Genomic DNA, 22,006 nt, shown 5'->3' with positions numbered 1-22,006 from the left:
TTTATAATTTATGTGTCTATTTGTAGCAACGTTCTAAGCAGAGCTTTAAATGAAAATAGAGAAGTGCTGACACTCACTTTTCACAGTCACTGCTTGATCCTGAGAAGTTCTGGTATTCTCCCATTATATGTGCTACGCAGTGTTGAGAATAACAGGCAATATTCATTTCAAATTCATAAGTGCAGGTACCCAGTGCCGGACAGGACCTGCATAGAATGTTATCATTGTTTACCTGCACTTGTGGTCTTTAACAAATCAAATACATCATCCCTGTTGTTCGCAGCCTTTCCACTTGATTACAATTTCAGCCTCAGATGACTTCTGTTTTAAATGAGAACTGTATAATTAAATCTGAACGGAGTCTTCTTTCTTACCGTTTAAGAAGGGGGTCTTCAAAATATTGTTGTCCTTGAAACGAATTCTCTAGGCTATCACCGAAAATGGCTAAGAAGACAGAAATGACCTCATCGGGGTCATAGTTGTATTGTCGTAGAGCGGCAGTCACTTCTTTGTAGTCCGTGGTAGCTGGAAGGGCATTCTGCATGGGAGGAGAGCAAGGACAATGGTGTTGGTCAGCAAAAAGTGTAGCATTGAGAGCAGAAGGTATGGGATGAAACACTGTCCTGAACACACCAACACAAAGCTAGAGTAGCTCGCTGGAAAACCGGAGGAACTGGTTAATTTACGAGATTTGCAAGATCATGTTGTGAGGAGCTTCTATTCAATAATGTTCCAAACTTGATGTAAGGCAACTTAAAATGTATTTCTATGCATTCAAATAGTTTTAAGGGATCAGTTTCACCTGCGACAATGGGAATGCTATGTAGTCTAAGGTGTGAATTTTGCACATCATAGCTTATAATTTGTTGGCTTTGTGAACACATTTCTTGACAGTACTGCAACTCACATTCTTGTCAGGGTGTGGGCCAAAGAAAGAGCCATCAGTGCAAGGCAAAATTAACAAACATACAGCAAAAGATTTTGCATGAATCAGTTGATTTTGTGGCTAGCATTTGAGCCACATAAAAGTTTTTAAAAGCAGAAATAGTGCGTGTGAACTGAGGCAGTGCTCAACAGATGTGATGCACATAGCAACGCAAACACAGGCCTATAATCTGCATTGCCACAGACCTAATACATATCGATTAAAGAACCTAACTGACCAACCTAACGCCATATATGACCAGTAGCACAGATCGGTCAAAACAAATGCCAAACAATATATTCGTAAACACACTGATTTATTAATTGCAAGCATGTGATATTAAGATCAAATGTTATCAAATGTAATGCACTCCAAGAAGTTGGACTTTTGTAAGCCACAACTTGAAGTGATGGTACATAATTTCCGCAACATTTTTCAACTAAACATAACAGCGCAATAAATTCAGCCTGAAGGTGAGGTGCACGTCAAAATTAACCTAATGGATTTTGACATTCTATTGGTGTGCAATGTTCACATGATCTTGTTGGCAGAATGGAAATTTCCAGAACCAGACTGAGACATAGGGAATGAATCACCAGGCAAACATGAATGCTGTGATTGGCTGGCCACAACCTTACCAGAAAGTTGTGGCTGTCATTTTAGGTTACGGGATATGGTCCCTGGGGCTGAAAAATAAAATAAAAAGTGGCATAAGGGGTCAAGGTGGAAGTACCCTGACCCTAGGGCTGTGATTTAGGGGTCTAGGAAGGTCAAATTATCACCTTAAAATTACTTTTTTTCATGACACGCAATAGTTGCTAATACGATGTGGTGCTCAGAGTGGCACCCGTGTAACGTCACAATGAATTCACGAATATTAGTGAAAAAATAAATAAAAATCACACTCATTCATACACTAAATCATTCACTCACAGAATCACTCAGACACTCATGCACCCACTCACAGACCCACTCAGAGTCATGCACCTACTTTCAGACCCACTCAGACACTCATGCACCCACCTACGAACCCACTCAGACACTCACGCACCCACTCACACAGAACCTCATACACCCACTCACAGACCCACTCAGATCATCACACATCCACTCATAGATCTACTCAGACCCTCATGCACTCACTCACAGTCCCATTCAGACCCCCACATACCCACTCACAGACCCAGGCACTCATGCAACCACTCACAGATCCATTCAGACACTCACGCACCCACTCAGAGATGCACTCGGACCCACTCACAGACCCACTCAGATCCTCACACACCCGCTCACAGACCCACTCAAACACTGATGCACCCACTCACAGACCCACCCAGACACTCATGCACCCACTCACAGACCCATTCAGACACTTATGCACCCACTCACAGACCCACTCAGACCCTCTTGTACCCACTCAGACCCTCACGCACCCACTCACAGACCCACTAAGACACTGACACACCCTCTTACAGACCCACTCGGACACTGACACACCCACTCACAGACCCAGTCAGATCATCACACATCCACTCACAGAAACACTATGATCCTCACACACCCACTTTCACACCCAGACAGACACTCTCACACCTATCCTCACACCCAGAGAGACAGACTCTTCAGCTGTGTGTGGCTGGGTGATTATGGGGGTTGGCAGGAGGGCCTGCCAGCAGGCCAGGCCCTGTGGCCAACCTCTGCTGCGCACCGCTAAAGACTGTGCACAGGGTTGGGTGGTTATTAGGGGTTGGCCACAAATTATTTTATGTTAAAAAACATAGAAATTCACTGAAAAAACAAGGCTACAGGGATGTTATAGTTAGGAAATAGAATTAAATAAAACATAGAAATTCACTTAAGAAAACAAAGGTTACAGGGTCTTTATAGTTAGGTTCTGAATTTACTGTACAAACCACTTCAGCAGTTACAGTTGGACTTATTTCGAGCAACTATAACTTGCACCTTAAGGTAACTATAGCTCACACCCTCACCATGCATTGCTAATTACCCCAGACAATACAGCACTCATGACAATACCATCACTAAAAATATAAATAGAATATTAGTAGTCAAATTATTTAAGAACAAATTGTCCATGGTGGGGCACAAGTTATAAATATATTGTGGGGGTAAAACTAGAGTGTCACAGCGCTCCTACTCTCCTAAATCCAAATCTCCAAATATTATTTGCAATACACGGTGCCAAACATTGGGGCTATACCCTCCAATCTCCCCAAAACAGTAACACAGGGTTACCACAACATGAAACTAAATGTTCGCACACGTGTAATTTAACACAATTTGTTAATCTGTACCTATAAAAAAGATTTGTTAACACTACCTAAATTATCTTATTTAATGTAATCGACAATATTATATACATAACCAAAAAATTCATTATCATCAATCAAAAATGCAAATATGTTAATTAATAGTCTCAATTGTCCATGAAATTAAAGTCCATCTTAAATTGATCCTTGCATATTATCCACAAAGTCAGAGTCCATCCCAAATTTTATCCTCTTGTAATGTGTCCGTCCTGTTGTTCCGTTGCCAACACGTGTTTCATCCTGGGAGTACCCTTGGATTTCATCAGGACCTCCTATAACAATACATATTTATGTACTATTGTAATACAATAAAATAAATGAATGCCTAATTGCATATAATTAAATATAATTGAATGTGATTAGATATAATTGTAAACATATATGAGAAGTATGTAGTGGGAATCCAAAATTTAAAATTTAAATCTCAATTGTACCCAAAGAATTATTATGAATCTTAATTCTCCTCACAGTCATGTGCTAAAATTTCCCTGAGTGCATGTTAACACACCACCTTTTATGTGCCAATCATTTACAAATATGCAATCACCTCAGTGATTGTGCGTAATATATCCCTTTTAGCTCCTTAGACCTCGTGAGTCATGTGAACTAGAGATTAATTTAAACCCTACCTGAAAAAATATTCACTTATTCCATAACAGATAACTCGTAATAGACTGTCTCCTTTTTGATACTCTGCCCTGGAGGAATTGAATATAATTATATACTAAAAATATTATACCTGAATATATCGTGTTCATTACATTGATTTAAATCTTGTTAGAATGCTCACCGTATTTCTGTTTATATATCTCTTAGGAACGCGAGTATGCAATCGACTCGTATTTCATCGAAGCCGACGCTTAGCTGCTCCCGGCGTTTTATATCGCCAATCTCCTGCTAAACATCAAAGACGGACTGCTCTGTAAGAGCGTCCGTTTTTCTCAATGATAAGAGTAAAGCTGAAAAGCGGACTACACCAGTCCGAGAATATCTGACATCAAGCGAGTACACTGATAATGCGCAACCGACAAATTAAATGTCCTGCAGCTATTGGAGTCTATGTAATGCACCTTGATACATGCAATAGAGTATTGCTTGATATTATATAATATATAAATATCTATTACTAATATATAAAATTCCATACTGTCAGTGTCTTAAACTCCCTAACCTAACAAAGATCCAAATATTAACGTATATTCCTTGCCTCATAGTTTGTTATAGTTTAAAAGATCAGTATTTATACTATTTCTAACTGTGAACTAAATAACGAAAACGAACCACTCAATAGTAGCGTCTGTCTATTTTTCCTAATGACTTTAGTAGAGATAGAAAACAGACTAGCAAATCCCCGAGTTTTAATTCACACATGTGTTAATATCTAATTCTAAGTACCTTCAATGTACTACAGTTACATAAGCTTCACAAATAATGGCTACTAAACTCAATCTTAGCCTATTTCTCCTACTTACGTATACTATCTACTTATAGTACACCATGTTATTATATACAGTACATCTTATATACCTCCAACACCTAATTTTATGTTAATACATATACAGTACATCTTATATAACTCTAACACCTCATTTTATGTTGATATATGCACTTGTTACATATCTCCCAAATAATATTCCATTTCATATTCAGTATTTAGACCCTGTTCCACAGCTTGTAATTGTAGAATCCACTGAGATTCCTTTCTCCTGAGGGTTAACTCCCTATTACCTCCCCGAGGATTAGCCAAACAGTGATCGAAACCAAAGAATTTGAATGTTTTATATTGGGTCTGTGCATTACAAATCTTCATATGGGACGCTATGGGATAACGATCGTCCCCTAAATTAATAGCCCTCCAATGTTCCAAAATTCTCACCTTCAGTGGTCTAATTGTACTGCCTATATATATCTTATTACAACTACACACAATCATGTATACTACAAATTTTGTGTTTGTACTGCCATTTGATGGAGTTTGTTTTGACCAATGACTTTGTGTTTCACCACTGCGCATATTAGTTGCTCAATGTTCACCAGTAGCACATGGTATGTTTTGTTCAGTTTAGCCGCCTATGGGCTTTGACATTGCATTAGTCATTACATTCTGTATTCTGCCTATTGGCTTTGACATGGCATTAGCCATTACTTTCTGTATTCAATTTAGCCGCCTATGGGCTTTGACATTGCATTAGTCATTACATTCTGTATTCTGCCTATTGGCTTTGACATGCTGTATCCAGTCTAGCCGCCTATTGGCTTTGACATTGCACGCCTATTGACTTTGACATGATGTATTCAGTTTAGCTGCCTATTGACTTTGACATGCTATTAGATATTCTGCCTATTGGCTTTGACATGATATCATATATTACATTTTGTATTCAGCTCCGCTGCCTATTGGCTTTGACATGATATCATATATTACATTTTGTATTCAGCTCCGCTGCCTATTGGCTTTGACATGATATCATATATTACATTTTATATTCAGCTCCGCTGCCTATTGGCTTTGACATGATATTATACATTGCATTTTATATTCAGCTCAGCTGCCTATTGGCTTTGACATGATATTATACATTGCATTTTGTATTCATCTCAGCTGCCTATGGGCTTTGACATGATTTAAGACATTGCATTTTGTATTCAGCTTAGATGCTTATTGGCTTTGACATGACACTAGACATTGCATTTGATATTTAGGTTAGCTGCCCATTGCCTTTAACTTGGAGTTAGACATTGCAGTTGAGAATCCAAGCTGTATTTTTCCAAGCTGTGTTTTTGCACAAGATGTTTTTCTCACAGTAGACTAGACATGATAAGAGAGAGTACATGGGTGTTGTTTTTCTTCGCTTGAGCTTGGGAACAGGAGTAGTCTTGGAGACCTGGCCAGTCTCCAAAAGGCTTGCTCAGTTTCCCAGGTCTGAGAGGAGGGGGCACACCTTTGTAACGAATGTAACAGGCTGCAGAGAGTCAGATTCGAATCTGCCGGACCTCGTGCTGGAGCTTGGCGCCAGCTGCCAGCAATCCCGTGTAGGTAGATGAATCTCTTTCTCGCGGCTGACAGGGGGTCATCAGCTTGCAGACCTTAGAAAGATGAAGCTGTAAATAGTTTCCCACACGGTGAAGTATTTGTTTTGCTTTGCATTCAATATCTTATAAATATAACCGGCTGTGTATATTGCAAACTGATATATTTTGTTTGATTAACGCGGACTTGAAAGCTACTAATTCGTCATACCTAAAAATTGTGGTTGGGGAAGAATTAACAACAATAAAAGTCTTCTTTGAACTCAGAAGTGCATTTCTAGTGGTTTATGTTAGTGCTTAGAAACTAGATAAGAGGAAAGCACTACAATTGGTACCAGGAGTGGGGTCGGTCATTAAGAGGTGATTAAGAGGGTGTTGACGAGTTGGTAGATTTCTAAGTGCACACTTTAAAAGTGTAATTGTTTTTTTGTTGTTTGGAGAATTACAGGAATTGTTTTTGTTGTTTGGAGAATCACAGTAGGACGACAGACCATGTCTGAAAATGCATGTGTAGCTAAAATGCCTGATAGTGTTTTGAGAAATAATTTCTGTTGTACATATGTAGAAAAAGTGTCTTTTGGAAGTAATGATGACAGAAAGGTCTGGATACCTTTATCTGCTTACAGAGAAATGCAGGAGAAATGTAGGCAGTTGGAACATGAAAATAGGAATTTACGTGAGCAAATTAGCCAGGATACAATAATTCAAAATAATTCTGAAAGTTATAAAACTGCTGTTGTAGAAGAATCTTTCTTTTCCCATTCCAGTAATGAGGGGGTTAAGACAGCTCCGAGCTGCACTGAGTTTTCGTGTGAGCCAGGGTTTTTGGCAGACAAAATGCATTCCTTAACTGATAACACGGAGGAGAGAGCAAAGAATGTGATTTACGAGTTACCGTTGCAGAATGAAGTAAAAAGAAAGGTTTTAAAGGAAGAGACACCGAGTTTCATTAGCTTGTTTGATTTTTGGAAACAGAAAAGCCCTCATTTGAGAGAAATCCTAACACTTTTGTATATGGTCACTGTGAAAAATTATATGCAGTTGCGCGCTTGTGATTTGGCAAATGAAATAATGCAGACTTTAGGTTTCTGCGCAGTGCAAGAAGGAAATACTTATGTACATGTAATTCAAGAACAAGGGAAGAAAATAGTGCCCCTAGCTAGAATCATACAATGGATCTGGTACTTGCAAGACAGGGCTAGAGTACCACAGGTAAAAGAGTTATCAATGAAGTTGTGTGCACCATTTGAATTCGTGTCTACTGAAGATAAAAAGCATGTTTGTTTTACTAATGATTCATTGACTGAAATGTTGTTTTCTGGCACAGGAGAAGGAATGGAGTTGTATAATGTGTGTCAGATTTTAAAGCAAGAGCTACGTGAGATGTGTCATTTTTACGCTGATTTTTGGTCCATTGCTAATGTTTTAGCACCTAACTGGTTCAATTACCTTGCAGATGTTAATGAGAAAAAATCAGAGAGAGAAGTGTACACCCAGAATTCTGCCTTAGTGGGGATGGCTAAGTGGGTGCCCCAGAAATGTGAACAGCTGAGAGAAAAAGCCACTTACAGGTGGGCAGAGATGAGAGAGATGCACATTCCCCTAGATTTGATAAAAACTGTGCAGCACGCACAAAAGCAATCTGTCATGCAAGCAGTCACAGAGCAGTTGGGGAGAGGAAAGTTACCAGAACAGAAATGGCAAATTGATCAGGTTTTAGGGAGAGTGATTGCTGCAGATTACCAAGGAAAAATCGAAATTATGCTGATACCTAGAAAAGAATCTGATTCATTCATACAAATTGGAGACAGAATGGCCCAAATTGGCAAAAGTGCAGTGAATGGAGGTTTGTTAAAGAAGGAGTCTGCCCCAGCCCTTCTGACAGTGCAAGAAAAGGGAAGCTGTGGCGCAGCAGATAAAAACCTCAGTGCTGATGTGTGGGCTGAAGCCCCAAGTGATCCTCCAGAACCTACAGAAAATATAACAAAGGGCCTCAAAAACGTCCTGCTGATTATAAAACAGGGAAAGAAAGAGGAAGGGTGCAGTTTAAATGAAAAATGTTATTTGCAAGAAAAGTCATACTTGTTTCTTTTGCAGATCCTACCATGTTTCACCACTGTCCCTGAGTGTGCTGTGTGGTCCCCCTTCCGGTGTGTGCGTGTGGGGTCGGGGAAGGGACCGAACCCCCAACCTGAACCTGGCTGAGTAAAGTGCCAGCACCATGGATCCATTTTGCGCAAACTGCGCCTTCAGTTCAAGTTCAACTTGTTTGATTGCACTCTTCCATTGGAACTAAGCTGTGTTTTTTTTTTTTTCCCTTCTCGTATGGAACTCTGACTTTTGCTTACCTTCCAGAAGACCTTTCAGGTGGACCGTGCACCTTTACATGAGCAGAACTCATGCCACATCAAATTGCTAACACTGTTGAATTAGAGACTCACTCAGAGTACAAAAATTGCCCAGTCTTTTCTGTGTAGATGTATCTGATGTGAAAGGTTATGAAATCAATGTGTTAATTCACTTCTATTGCTTTACAGGGATTGCTTTGATCATTCAAATCTGACTTGCTGATAATGTTTTTTTTTTTGTGCTGATGTTTTTTGTTTTTGTTTGAAACAGGAGATATGTGAAACAAAAATTCATTGGTCAAAGGGCGGAATGTACTGCCATTTGATGGAGTTTGTTTTGACCAATGACTTTGTGTTTCACCACTGCGCATATTAGTTGCTCAATGTTCACCAGTAGCACCTGGTATGTTTTGTTCAGTTTAGCCGCCTATGGGCTTTGACATTGCATTAGTCATTACATTCTGTATTCTGCCTATTGGCTTTGACATGGCATTAGCCATTACTTTCTGTATTCAATTTAGCCGCCTATGGGCTTTGACATTGCATTAGTCATTACATTCTGTATTCTGCCTATTGGCTTTGACATGCTGTATCCAGTCTAGCCGCCTATTGGCTTTGACATTGCATGCCTATTGACTTTGACATGATGTATTCAGTTTAGCTTCCTATTGACTTTGACATGCTATTAGATATTCTGCCTATTGGCTTTGACATGATATCATATATTACATTTTGTATTCAGCTCCGCTGCCTATTGGCTTTGACATGATATCATATATTACATTTTGTATTCAGCTCCGCTGCCTATTGGCTTTGACATGATATCATATATTACATTTTATATTCAGCTCCGCTGCCTATTGGCTTTGACATGATATTATACATTGCATTTTATATTCAGCTCAGCTGCCTATTGGCTTTGACATGATATTATACATTGCATTTTGTATTCAGCTCAGCTGCCTATGGGCTTTGACATGATATAAGACATTGCATTTTGTATTCAGCTTAGATGCTTATTGGCTTTGACATGACACTAGACATTGCATTTGATATTTAGGTTAGCTGCCCATTGCCTTTAACGTGGAGTTAGACATTGCAGTTGAGAATCCAAGCTGTATTTTTCCAAGCTGTGTTTTTGCACAAGACGTTTTTCTCACAGTAGACTAGACATGATAAGAGAGAGTACATGGGTGTGGTTTTTCTTCGCTTGAGCTTGGGAACAGGAGTAGTCTTGGAGACCTGGCCAGTCTCCAAAAGGCTTGCTCAGTTTCCCAGGTCTGAGAGGAGGGGGCACACCTTTGTAACTAATGTAACAGGCTGCAGAGAGTCAGATTCGAATCTGCCGGACCTCGTGCTGGAGCTTGGCGCCAGCTGCCAGCAATCCCGTGTGGGTAGATGAATCTCTTTCTCGCGGCTGACAGGGGGTCATCAGCTTGCAGACCTTAGAAAGATGAAGCTGTAAATAGTTTCCCACACGGTGAAGTATTTGTTTTGCTTTGCATTCAATATCTTATAAATATAACCGGCTGTGTATATTGCAAACTGATATATTTTGTTTGATTAACGCGGGCTTGAAAGCTACTAATTCGTCATACCTAAAAATTGTGGTTGGGGAAGAATTAACAACAATAAAAGTCTTCTTTGAACTCAGAAGTGCATTTCTAGTGGTTTATGTTAGTGCTTAGAAACTAGATAAGAGGAAAGCACTACAGTGTTACAATCAATATGTGATTTGATATACACTGTTTGCCCTTTACCATCCATAAACTCTTTCTTGGGCTGCCATGCCCATTTGCAGACTGTACATGATCCGCACTTAAAAAAACCTATATTTCGTTTACCTAGCCAATCTAATTCCTTACTCGCTAATGGGTAACTAGGACTCAATATATTATTAAGAGTATTACCCCTTCTAAGTACAACGTCCGGTCTATTTCCTATATACTTATTAAGTACATCGTCCTGAGTTAGTAGTGACCAATGTCTCTTCATACTTTGAATAAGTATTTGAGATTTATCCGTAAAATCCAAAATTATTCTAACCTTCTGAGCCTCACCTTTTTTCAATGTACCTCCTTCTCTCATATTCTGTTTTAGAGTTTGTGTGCGTGATATTCTTTTCACTTTCTGTATCGATTTATCTATGATATGCTCTGAATATTTGCTATCTGGGGATTTGCTAGTCTGTTTTCTATCTCTACTAAAGTCATTAGGAAAAATAGACAGACGCTACTATTGAGTGGTTCGTTTTCGTTATTTAGTTCACAGTTAGAAATAGTATAAATACTGATCTTTTACCCTATAACAAACTATGAGGCAAGGAATATACGTTAATATTTGGATCTTTGTTAGGTTAGGGAGTTTAAGACACTGACAGTATGGAATTTTATATATTAGTAATAGATATTTATATATTATATAATATCAAGCAATACTCTATTGCATGTATCAAGGTGCATTACATAGACTCCAATAGCTGCAGGACATTTAATTTGTCGGTTGCACATTATCAGTGTACTCGCTTGATGTCAGATATTCTCGGACTGGTGTAGTCCGCTTTTCAGCTTTACTCTTATCATTGAGAAAAACGGACGCTCTTACAGAGCAGTCCGTCTTTGATGTTTAGCAGGAGATTGGCGATATAAAACGCCGGGAGCAGCTAAGCGTCGGCTTCGATGAAATATGAGTCGATTGCATACTCGCGTTCCTAAGAGATATATAAACAGAAATACGGTGAGCATTCTAACAAGATTTAAATCAATGTAATGAACACGATATATTCAGGTATAATATTTTTAGTATATAATTATATTCAATTCCTCCAGGGCAGAGTATCAAAAAGGAGACAGTCTATTACGAGTTATCTGTTATGGAATAAGTGAATATTTTTTCAGGTAGGGTTTAAATTAATCTCTAGTTCACATGACTCACGAGGTCTAAGGAGCTAAAAGGGAGATATTACGCACAATCACTGAGGTGATTGCATATTTGTAAATGATTGGCACATAAAAGGTGGTGTGTTAACATGCACTCAGAGAAATTTTAACACATGACTGTGAGGAGAATTAAGATTCATAATAATTCTTTGGGTACAATTGAGATTTAAATTTTAAATTTTGGATTCCCACTACATACTTCTCATATATGTTTACAATTATATCTAATCACATTCAATTATATTTAATTATATGCAATTAGGCATTAATTTATTTTATTGTATTACAATAGTACATAAATATGTATTGTTATAGGAGGTCCTGATGAAATCCAAGGGTACTCCCAGGATGAAACACGTGTTGGCAACGGAACAACAGGACGGACACATTACAAGAGGATAAAATTTGGGATGGACTCTGACTTTGTGGATAATATGCAAGGATCAATTTAAGATGGACTTTAATTTCATGGACAATTGAGACTATTAATTAACATATTTGCATTTTTGATTGATGATAATGAATTTTTTGGTTATGTATATAATATTGTCGATTACATTAAATAAGATAATTTAGGTAGTGTTAACAAATCTTTTTTATAGGTACAGATTAACAAGTTGTGTTAAATTACACGTGTGCGAACATTTAGTTTCATGGGGCACAAGTTATAGTTACCTTAGGGTGTGAGTTATAGTTACTAGGTGTAGCTTAAACTAGGGGAAGGGAGATCCTCCTATGGGCCCAGCTGCAATGAGACACATTCTGCAACTTTGTCCTGCAATCAGGCTTCCTGCCTATAAAGAGGCACCATGGGACGCCCATTGTCCCACAGTGTTAACCCTTTCAGCCTACAAGCAAACCTCACACATTCTGCCCTTCATGAGGTGTAAAAAGAGTTGCTTGTAAGTGGCTGAGAGAGAAGGGCTGCAGCCTGGGATCACTCTGCATATCTCAGATTCAAGAGCAGGATTATCTACTGAGATGGAAACAGTCCTGAATATTTAATCTTGTATGCAAGAAGAGCCTCGCAAATACTCTTTTTGCCCGGGCCCCTAAAATTGTAGAACCACCCCTACCAGCTCAACTTAAGTCCTGAAGACGTGCATTGTACTGCACCCTGGAGACATTTCCAGCCTTGTCTGCTCTTGTCTCCTATCCCAGGCCAGCAGGTAGTGCACACCTGTGACACACTAAGGGGGTCATTCCGACCTTGGCGGGCGGCTACCGCCATGCGCCCGCCAATGCGGCCGCACTCACGCGGCCCCCATTCCGACATTCCCGCTGGGGCGGCGGGCGCAAACCAAGTTTGCGCCCGCCGGCCCAGCGGGAATGAGGCCGCAACACAGAAGCCGTCTCCGAATGGAGCCGGCGGTGTTGCGGCCGTGCGACGGGTGCAGTTGCACCCGTCGCGCTTTTCACTGTCTGCTAGGCAGACAGTGAAAAGCTGGCCGGGGCCCTGGTAGGGGGCCCCTGGACACCCCTTACCGCCAGCCTCTTCCGCCAGAAACAGGCTGGCGGTAAGGGGGTCATAATCCCCAGGGCAGCGCTGCAAGCAGCGCTGCCCTGGTGGATTATCGATGCAGTCAGAATGGGGAAAAAAGCACCGCCAGCCTGTTGGCGGTGCTTTCAGTCATACTAGCCCTGGCGGTCTCGGACCGCCAGGGTCCGAATGACCCCCAAAGTGTGTCCCAACACACCACAGAGAGCTGCCCGGGCATGGAGTCTTACTCTGAAGAGTGGAATACCGGCCTGTATTTATAATTTTTTTGTGCCGCATTTGCGCTGCGTTTTGACGCAAAAGCGGCGCAAACTTACAAAATACAATTGTATTTTGTACGTTTGCGCCATTTTTGCATTAAAAAATGATGCAAATGCGGCGCAAAAAAAGTATAAATATGGGCCACCATCTTTTATGCCCAGAGAAGAGCATTGGTGCCCCCCAAGTGTTCATGAGCTGAACCGTGTCCTATCAGGTCTATAAATAATTTCTACAACTGCCAGCCCCCTCCCTCTTTAATGTCCTGCAAGCTCCACAAAGCACAAATACTGTATGGAACACAAATGGTCTTGAAGGGGTAAATATAACCCTAAATGTTCAGGGTAATGTTATTACATGAACCCACATATGACAGGTTACAAACCACAAGCTATATTTGGTTTGAATTAATGAAGGAGACACCCACGAAGGCAGGCCTATGGATATAATGGTGGCCAGAGGCTGTGCCCTAATGAAATACTGCCGTGTAGGGAGAGGGAGAGGTGGTTCACACTTACATATCAATAGGTTGTGGCCTGTCCTCACGCAAAGGGCTGATTTACCCCCTGCTGATCATCTGGAGCCAGGGCTGGGCTGGGCTGGAAGGAATTGTTGTGCACTTTTAAAGATTCCTTTGAAGTCTCTCACCCCTAGTTTTAGACACTCCATAGGACTTGTAATTAGACGCTGTTGGCTCAACATTCTGCACATTGCCAGAGGACTGCTGTGCTGCCAGGATGAACCACCATTTGTTTTGTTGTGCTGGCCTGCTGCCTGTTGGGCTGCTGGAGAGACTCTCACTCTGCAAACTTGACCTTATGTGCTGGCCTGCTGCCTGTTACCTGCTTTGGTGACCTACTATTGCTCTCCAAGGGATTGTTGCTTTGCCCCCTGTTCCAGAAACCTCAGGACCATCAAACATTTATTTTATCTCCCTGCTGCTGGTGTAGAAGACTCTATCAATTGTGAGTTCAGCAGCTGGCTGGGACCAAGGGTCAGAACGTGCCTGATCGCCAATCCGGCTTGCTCTACAATCTGCGCTACCCTTAAAGGAAATTAAGTGCCCCATGAGCAGTGCTAGCCTAAACACCATCTCAAACACTTTCTTGCTGCCCAGAGGATTCCATGCCTGTACTTGTTGAGTCAGCACATCTTCCTCTAAAGCTGCCACACCGGTTCCCAGCGTGGTCCTCCTTTTCCAAAAGACACATTGCCCTGGTAACTAAGGGCAGGACAGAGATGCAGGGATAGCTTGTCAGCTTGTCCCCCCTTCGCTAAGGACAACAACGACCAAAGACGCTGGCCCCATTCCTGAGGCCCATCGACACCCCTGCAACTTTGCTCCTTGCTTTGGGGACACCGGCACCTGGACCAGGCTGACAGCCCTGATGACATGGTACTATGAGCCTGACCGGCAAGGTCATTTCTTCCAAACTAAGCTGCGCACCTGCAGGTGGCAGAGACTCTCTCGATTCCCCAGCCCCGGGCCCTTTTCCTGACAAGCGAACCAGGACCTGACAATCGCCTACTCCAGCCCTGCGGCTAGGCACAAGAAAGCTTGGCTATTACCTGGGACTGGACCCAAGGTGGTCCTGGTAGTTGCACCACGCTCCTCACAGCCAGCTGCCCTGAATCCCTTTCACTGATATTATATAAACATTACCTCAAAATCCCTGCTAGAAGGGAGTAGGGTTTTCAGTTATTTAAAATGATATGCTCAAGGAAGCATATTTCGGGGAGTATACATGTGATTCCTGTCCTTTTGGTCATGTGTGGCTGACAGCCCAGAAATTACCATATAACTGCTGTTAGGGGCAGAATATGTAAAGCCCCGTTTTGATTTCTCAAATGTGTTAGAAAGACATCCTCTTTCACAAAGCAAAATTTGTACTGATAATATACTTTAATTTTTAAGCCCATTCAGTGAAATATAGTGTAATCTCATTCACAACTCAGAAATTATCTTTTGCCCTGCTCCTTATCATTGTTCCAAAAAAAGTCTTCATTGGTGTAGGGTACATGCAAGCTCTGCAATGTCTGCATCTCCTGAAGCCTTTGAAGGTAAAATTCAACCAAGCAGTTTGTTGCTTGTTTCTGAAGTGACTATGAACTACTAGGTCTTTATGAAATGTAGCCTTCCTTTAGGTTTGATAAGGTCCTAGCAAGTCTTTTAAATGTGGGTCATCTTTGATAAGAGTCCAGTGTTTTTGTATGATCCTCTTGATTGGTTGGCCACCTTGGTGTATGTCATAATCATTCTATTTCCATTTGATCATTATATTTTGGAATGTAGGAGTTCGTTTCTATGTATATTTGTTGACTTTTGTAGAGCTTGTTGTAAAAGTGTATTTGGGTACTACCTACTTCTCCATCTACTTAACATTTCTTTACAAAGTTTGAGAAACTTCGATTCTGTCAATTAATTTCTCCTTAATCTAGAAATTCCTTAATCTTAGAAATTCCCTGGATGGGATGGTCTATTCAGATTTTTCTTGGTGGTGACTGGTGGCTTGTACAATGCTGTTAGTAGCTGTTTCCTTGTGATTTTAACTGGTATGAATCCTTTCCAACCTAAATATAAATGGTAGCATCCAGCAAGGTAACACTCCTGCTGCTAATCTGAGGAGTGAGTTTCAAATTATAAGGATTAATATTCAGTTTTTTTTCAAAATATTGTTTGAACTCTTCTTTGGACCAGTTCAATTAGATAAACAGATCGTCAATGTACCAAAATCACATACTTGTCTTTTTTACAAATCTCTATTTGTTCACTCCAAACTCTCTCTTTTTACCACCATCTCATTGTGTGTTTCACATAGTTCTGTGAAAAAGACACTCCCTTGGCACTTCCTTGTTTTTTGTTGATAAATATATGGTCAAATATGAACACTTGATTGGTAGGCTGTGATAAAGACCTTCTGGTTGAAACGTATCACTGCCATTTTGTTCACTGATTTTTGTAATCAATAAACATGTTTGTACCATTGTTCCCATTACAGCTATCCTCCTGTAATAGGTTCTTTATCTCCGGTGGGAGAGATATTGGAATAATTAGATAGACGCCGGTTTGAGGGGATAAGTGATTTATTTAGACTCAATTAAGGTTGAATTTTATCCTTTCTCTTTTCCACAGGGTAACTTCCTGTTAGGGTCGTTCAACTCCTTGTTCTCTCTTTCAGGGTTCTTGTCACGGTCCCGCTGGGGTCTGATCCTGATTTGGAAGAGGTCCGGTCTTTCCTGTATGGATGTCGCCCAGGTTCCCCAAAATAAAAAGGAGAACGGAAAAACAGGTAAGTGTATAGGTAAAGTAGGATCTATATAGGGTTAATAGGGGGTGTGAGGATAGGTACACGTGAGGGTTGTGTTGGGATAATTTTCATTCCAGTGGTGAGCGTTGCCTTCCCGTGAGCTGTCTAGTTTCTCTCTCCTGTTGTGTTTTCTCTCTCTCTCTTTTCTCTTTCCTGGGTTTCCCCGTGTGGTTAGGGAGGGATAGGGTTAATGGGGTTTCCCTTGTATTATAGGGTTTCCCCTTCCTGGCAGGACCTCCCCGCTATCCTCCCCGTATTCCCTCTTAGCCCCCTCGTTCCCCTTAACCACTCTGGGAGGAATCCCCAGTCACGGTACGAAAGTACCTGTAAGGGCCACACCCCTCCGGGGACGTGGCCGGCTGTTCCGCGGTCTCCCGACTTCACTTCGGTGGGGGCGGGAGGCGCCCTGTGGTTTCTCTCCTTCTCTCGCGTTGTTGCTCTCGCGTCAGACTTGGTTCCGTCGGTCCTGGTCTCCGTCTTCTCTGCTCTGCGTTTCTCCCGTCTCTCTGCGCTCTTCTGTCTTTGGTCCGTCGTTCTTTTCTTTTCCGGGCAAGACGCCTTCTGCGTCTGACGTCATGCCCCCGAGGCTCTCTCGAGTGCCCCGGGGGTATGCCCTTACTGCCCCTGTGGCCGTACTTGGTCCGGCATCGACGGACGTCCGGCTACACATCCCCTCCCTTGAATGGGGCTGTTCGAGACCCAAAGGGCCCGGGAACCGGGACAGATAGTCAGCCTGACCCATAAGATCACCAGGGAGATGGCAAACCTGGAAGGAGAAAGGTTGAAGCTCCATGAACCACCTCAGAATTCTGGCGTTGGTATCTTTATATCTTGAGAGCCAGGTAAGAGGAGCGTGGTCCGTATACAATAGGAAAGACCTTCCTAGGAGGTAATATTGTAAGCTTTCGATCGCCCACTTGATGGCGAGACACTCCCGTTCAATTATTGGATATTTCTGTTCCCGGGGAAAAAGCTTGCGACTAATAAATACTACTGGGTGGCTTACGTCATTCCTATCCTTCTGAAATAGTACGGCCCCCAGACCCACGTCTGAGGCATCCGTTTGCAAGTGGAACGGAAGGTCTAACTCAGGACACTTTAAAACCGGTTGGGTAGTAAGACACCTCTGTAAGGTGTGGTAACTATGGGACTGTGCTGGGTTGAGACTTGCAATATTTTTGGGCTGACCTTTCTTCAGGATATCAGTCAGGGGAGCGGCCAAGGTGGAGTAGTGTGGTATAAATCTCCGATAGTACCCTACTAGGCCTAAAAATGAACAGATCTCTTTTTTCGTAGTGGGTGTTTTTATGCGTAGAATGGCCTCTACTTTATTCATTTGAGGTCTAATGATACCTCTCCCTATATAATATCCCAGGTAGGAGATTTAATTAAACGCTAGTCGGCTTTTGGAGGGATTGGCTATCAGTCCTGCCATTTGTAGCGCTGTAAGTATCTTGGTTAAATGAGACAAATGGTCATCTCAAGTTTCGCTATAGATAATGATGTCATCCAGATAGGCGGCTGCATATCTGGTATGAGGTTGTAGGATGGTATCTATGAGACGCTGGAAGGTGGCGGGAGCCCCATGTAACCCGAAAGGGAGAACATTAAAATGATATAGGCCTGAGGGAGTAGAGAAGGCCGTTTTTTCTTTATCCTCTTGCACTAAAGGAATCTGCCAGTACCCTTTGGTCAAATCTAGGGTAGACATGTATTTAGCTTTTCCCAGTTTCTCTAGGAGTTCGTCTACCCTTGGAAGGGGATACGTATCGAATTGGGATACCGTATTGACTTGTCTGAAATCAATACAAAAACGTATAGACCCATCCGGCTTTGGCACTAATACCACCGGAGAACACCAGGGGCTTTGGGAAGGTTCTATAATACCCAGGTCTAACATCTTCTCTATTTCATTTTCTACCAGAACCTTCCTAGCTTCGGGGATACGATAGGGCCGTAACCGGACTATCTTACCAGGTTGAGTTATGATCTGATGTTGTACCAACTTGGTTCTACCCGGTATCGGGGAAAACACATGGGTATGACCGTTGAGGAGTCGGGTTAACTGTCTGTTCTTTTGAAACGAAATTTCTGTATTTATCTGGGGTACCTCGTTTTCGGTAGGGCGGTCAGTGGGACACCATCCTATTTCCAGTTCCTTAACCGTATTAACTAAACATCCAATGGTCTGGCCTCCCATAGGTTCTTCCCATTTTTTTAGCAGATTGACATGAAAGATCTGGGACCTTTTGGGATTAGCCGTGAGTTGGACATTGTAGGTAACAGGTGTTTCCACTCCTATCACTTTATATGGTCCCTGCCATTTTGCCAACAGTTTGTTGTCGGAACTGGGGAGAAGCACTAACACCCTGTCTCCTTCTGGAAAGGTCCGCATTTGAGTATTCCTATTGTAATATCGCTTTTGCTTATCTTGGGCCCTCTCCATATGTACCCTTACGTTTTCCCATACTGTTTGTAAGCGGGATTTTAAGTCACTGGTGTATTCCAAGAGGGACTTTTCCCCATCCTCCTCCTCCTCCCATAATTCTGCTGCCATGTCTAATAGCGTCCTAGGCTGTCGGCCGAACAACAATTCAAATGGACTATGGCCCGTAGAAGCTTGTTCATGTGTCCTGATGGCGTATAACACTAACGGGAGTTTCCTATCCCAGTCCTTACCTGACTCTGAAATCGATTTCTTTAAGAGAGTTTTCAGGGTGCGGTTATATCTCTCCACCAACCCATCCGTTTGTGGATGATAAACCGCAGTCCTCAATTGTTTGATCCCCAGAAGCTGACATATCTGTGCCATCAAATTGGACATGAACTGGGTACCTTGGTCTGTTAAAATTTCTCAGGGAAAACCTTTTCGGGAAAAGAACCCTATCATGGCATTGGCAACACTCTTGGTGTTAATACTGGTGATGGGGATGGCCTCGGGGTATCTGGTGGCGTAATCTACCAATACTAGTATATAACGGTAGCCTTTGGAGGAAGGTAGGAGAGGACCTACAATGTCCATTCCTATTCTTGAAAAAGGTATGTCAATAATGGGAAGGGGCTGCAATGGGGCTCTTTTCTTTGGGCCAGGATCGATCAATTGACATTTAGGGCATTGCTGACAGAATTTTCTAATCTGTGAAAAGATCCCGGGCCAGTAGAACTTCCTTAACAGGTACTCTTCCGTTTTCTCCCTCCCATAGTGACCACCCCCCAGTTGACTGTGGGCTAGGTGTAGTACCTGCTGCCTATAAGGTTCGGGAACTAGTAGCTGTTTCTTTTCTTCTCTATTATTGCCAGTGATTCGATAAAATAGATGTTTAACTATCGTAAAAGACGGACCCTTGTCGTTGAGGGTTCGGAGTCGGGCATTTTTCCAGGCATTGATCAAACTCGGATCTTCTCTTTGACAACTGCAGAAGGTGGGAAGACCAGTAAGGGTATGGACCTGTGTAATTACCCTATCGTGGCTCGAGCTTCCTTGCACAAAGGATTTCCTTGCTTCTCTTTTTTCCCTTCTAGTAGGTTTGTATCGAACAACCGGAGGTTGTATTTGTAGGTTAGAGAAGGGAGCGCTCCTCCACCAGGCACTCATGTCCTCTATGTTCCTGGTACTATCCAGAAGTACCGAAAAGTCTTTGAAATCTGTTCCTATGATGGCTTCTTCAACCAGTCGTTCAACCACCCCCATCCTTATGGGGGTCTCTTTTCCTTCCCATGAAAGGGTAGCCCAGATTAGGGGATATTCTCTTGTTTCCCCATCTATAAAACAAATGGATACAGTAAGTCCCGGACTGAAGGTATGGCTATCCATTAAATCGGCCCTAATTACGGACTGACTGCACCCTGAGTCAATGAGGGCCACCGTTAATCTCCCATTGATAAAAAGTTCCTTCTTGTATTGGGTTTCTTTTCCCCCTGTAAAGAAGACTCTCCCCCTAGTAACTCCTATTTCCATAGGTTCTGGTTTTTCAGATTTCAGGGGACAAACCCGGGCGATATGGCCCCACTCCCCACAGCTAAAACATTGGGGTTGTTGTACATATGGTCTCTCAGGCCCTCGTGGTTTTCCGGGGTTCTCTGCTGTTCTTCGCGCCAGGGACGAGGGTTGTCCGAGGTTCTGTCAGATGGGGTTAGGCGGTGTGCGTAGGAGGGGTGTCTTGAACTCGAGGGAGCGGTGAAAGGCACAGGCTAACTCAATGGTAGTGTTCGTATCAGGGTTCGGGTGTTGTTTGATCCAGTTGCGGGTATTGGTGGGTAGGGCGTCTAGATATTGCTCCAAGAGGACAACTTCAATAATATCTTCCCTATTAGTCCCAATGGGTCCTAGCCATTTGAGACCCAAATCTTTAATCCGAAAGTATAGCGCCCTGGGATTCTCGGAGGGTCCCCACTTGGCTTTCCTAAACCGGATCCGATAATGTTCTGTGTCAAAGCCCACCCGCTCCAGGATACTCTTTTTAATGTCCTGATAGGGTGTTGTGCCGCCCGGGTTTACCGCTTGATAAGCTGCTTGGAGAGTCCCCGTTAATAAAGGAGCGATATACTGGCCCCATCTATCCTGAGGCCAGGTGGCGGAAGTGGCAACGCGCTCAAAGTTGGTAAAAAAGGCATCCGGATCTTCGCCTTCCTGATATCTCTGTAAGACAGAGCTGGGCACGTTCGGATGTACCCGGGTGGCCGCAATAGTATCCGTGAGGGTTTTTAGTGCATTCTCATGTACCAATTGATTGTTGGCCATGATAGTGGCCTGACTTTTGAGGGCGCTTTGGAGTGCCTCCCTCTCCACTTTTGCTTCTTTCTGCTGTTCCTCCCACACGATTTGCAGGTGTCTTTGTCCCTCAGCTAATTGCTGCATCATGTCTGCTATCGTGGGAGTACCCTCCATGGTCTCAATCTAGTTAGCGCATATTCCAATATCCCACTTCTGCCACCACTGTAATAGGTTCTTTATCTCCAGTGGGAGAGATATTGGAATAATTAGATAGACGCCGGTTTGAGGGGATAAGTGATTTATTTAGACTCAATTAAGGTTGAATTTTATCCTTTCTCTTTTCCACAGGGTAACTTCCTGTTAGGGTCGTTCAACTCCTTGTTCTCTCTTTCAGGGTTCTTGCCACGGTCCCGCTGGGGTCTGATCCTGATTTGGAAGAGGTCCGGTCTTTCCCGTACGGATGTCGCCCAGGTTCCCCAAAATAAAAAGGAGAACAGAAAAACAGGTAAGTGTATAGTAAAGTAGGATCTATATAGGGTTAATAGGGGGTGTGAGGATAGGTACACGTGAGGGTTGTGTTGGGATAATTTTCATTCCAATGGTGAGCTTCGCCTTCCCGTGAGCTGTCTAGTTTCTCTCTCCTGTTGTGTTTTCTC

At 42.4% G+C, this 22,006-nt stretch overlaps 1 protein-coding gene across 1 annotated transcript in view; it reads right to left on the bottom strand.

The window, feature by feature from the left end:
* Positions 1 to 22,006, bottom strand: part of LOC138287930 (kinesin-like protein klp-3) — a 549,187-nt gene that overhangs the window by 292,972 nt on the left and 234,209 nt on the right. The window contains exon 7 of the mRNA XM_069228961.1: positions 375 to 538. Within this exon, the coding sequence (XP_069085062.1) occupies positions 375 to 538 (164 nt within the window). The remainder of the gene's footprint in view (positions 1 to 374; positions 539 to 22,006) is intronic.

The sequence above is a fragment of the Pleurodeles waltl genome, chromosome 4_1, assembly GCF_031143425.1.
Source record: "Pleurodeles waltl isolate 20211129_DDA chromosome 4_1, aPleWal1.hap1.20221129, whole genome shotgun sequence".
NCBI lineage: Eukaryota > Metazoa > Chordata > Amphibia > Caudata > Salamandridae > Pleurodeles > Pleurodeles waltl.
The sequence above is the reverse complement of the archived record's forward strand: the minus strand, read 5'-3'. Positions and strand labels throughout refer to the sequence as shown.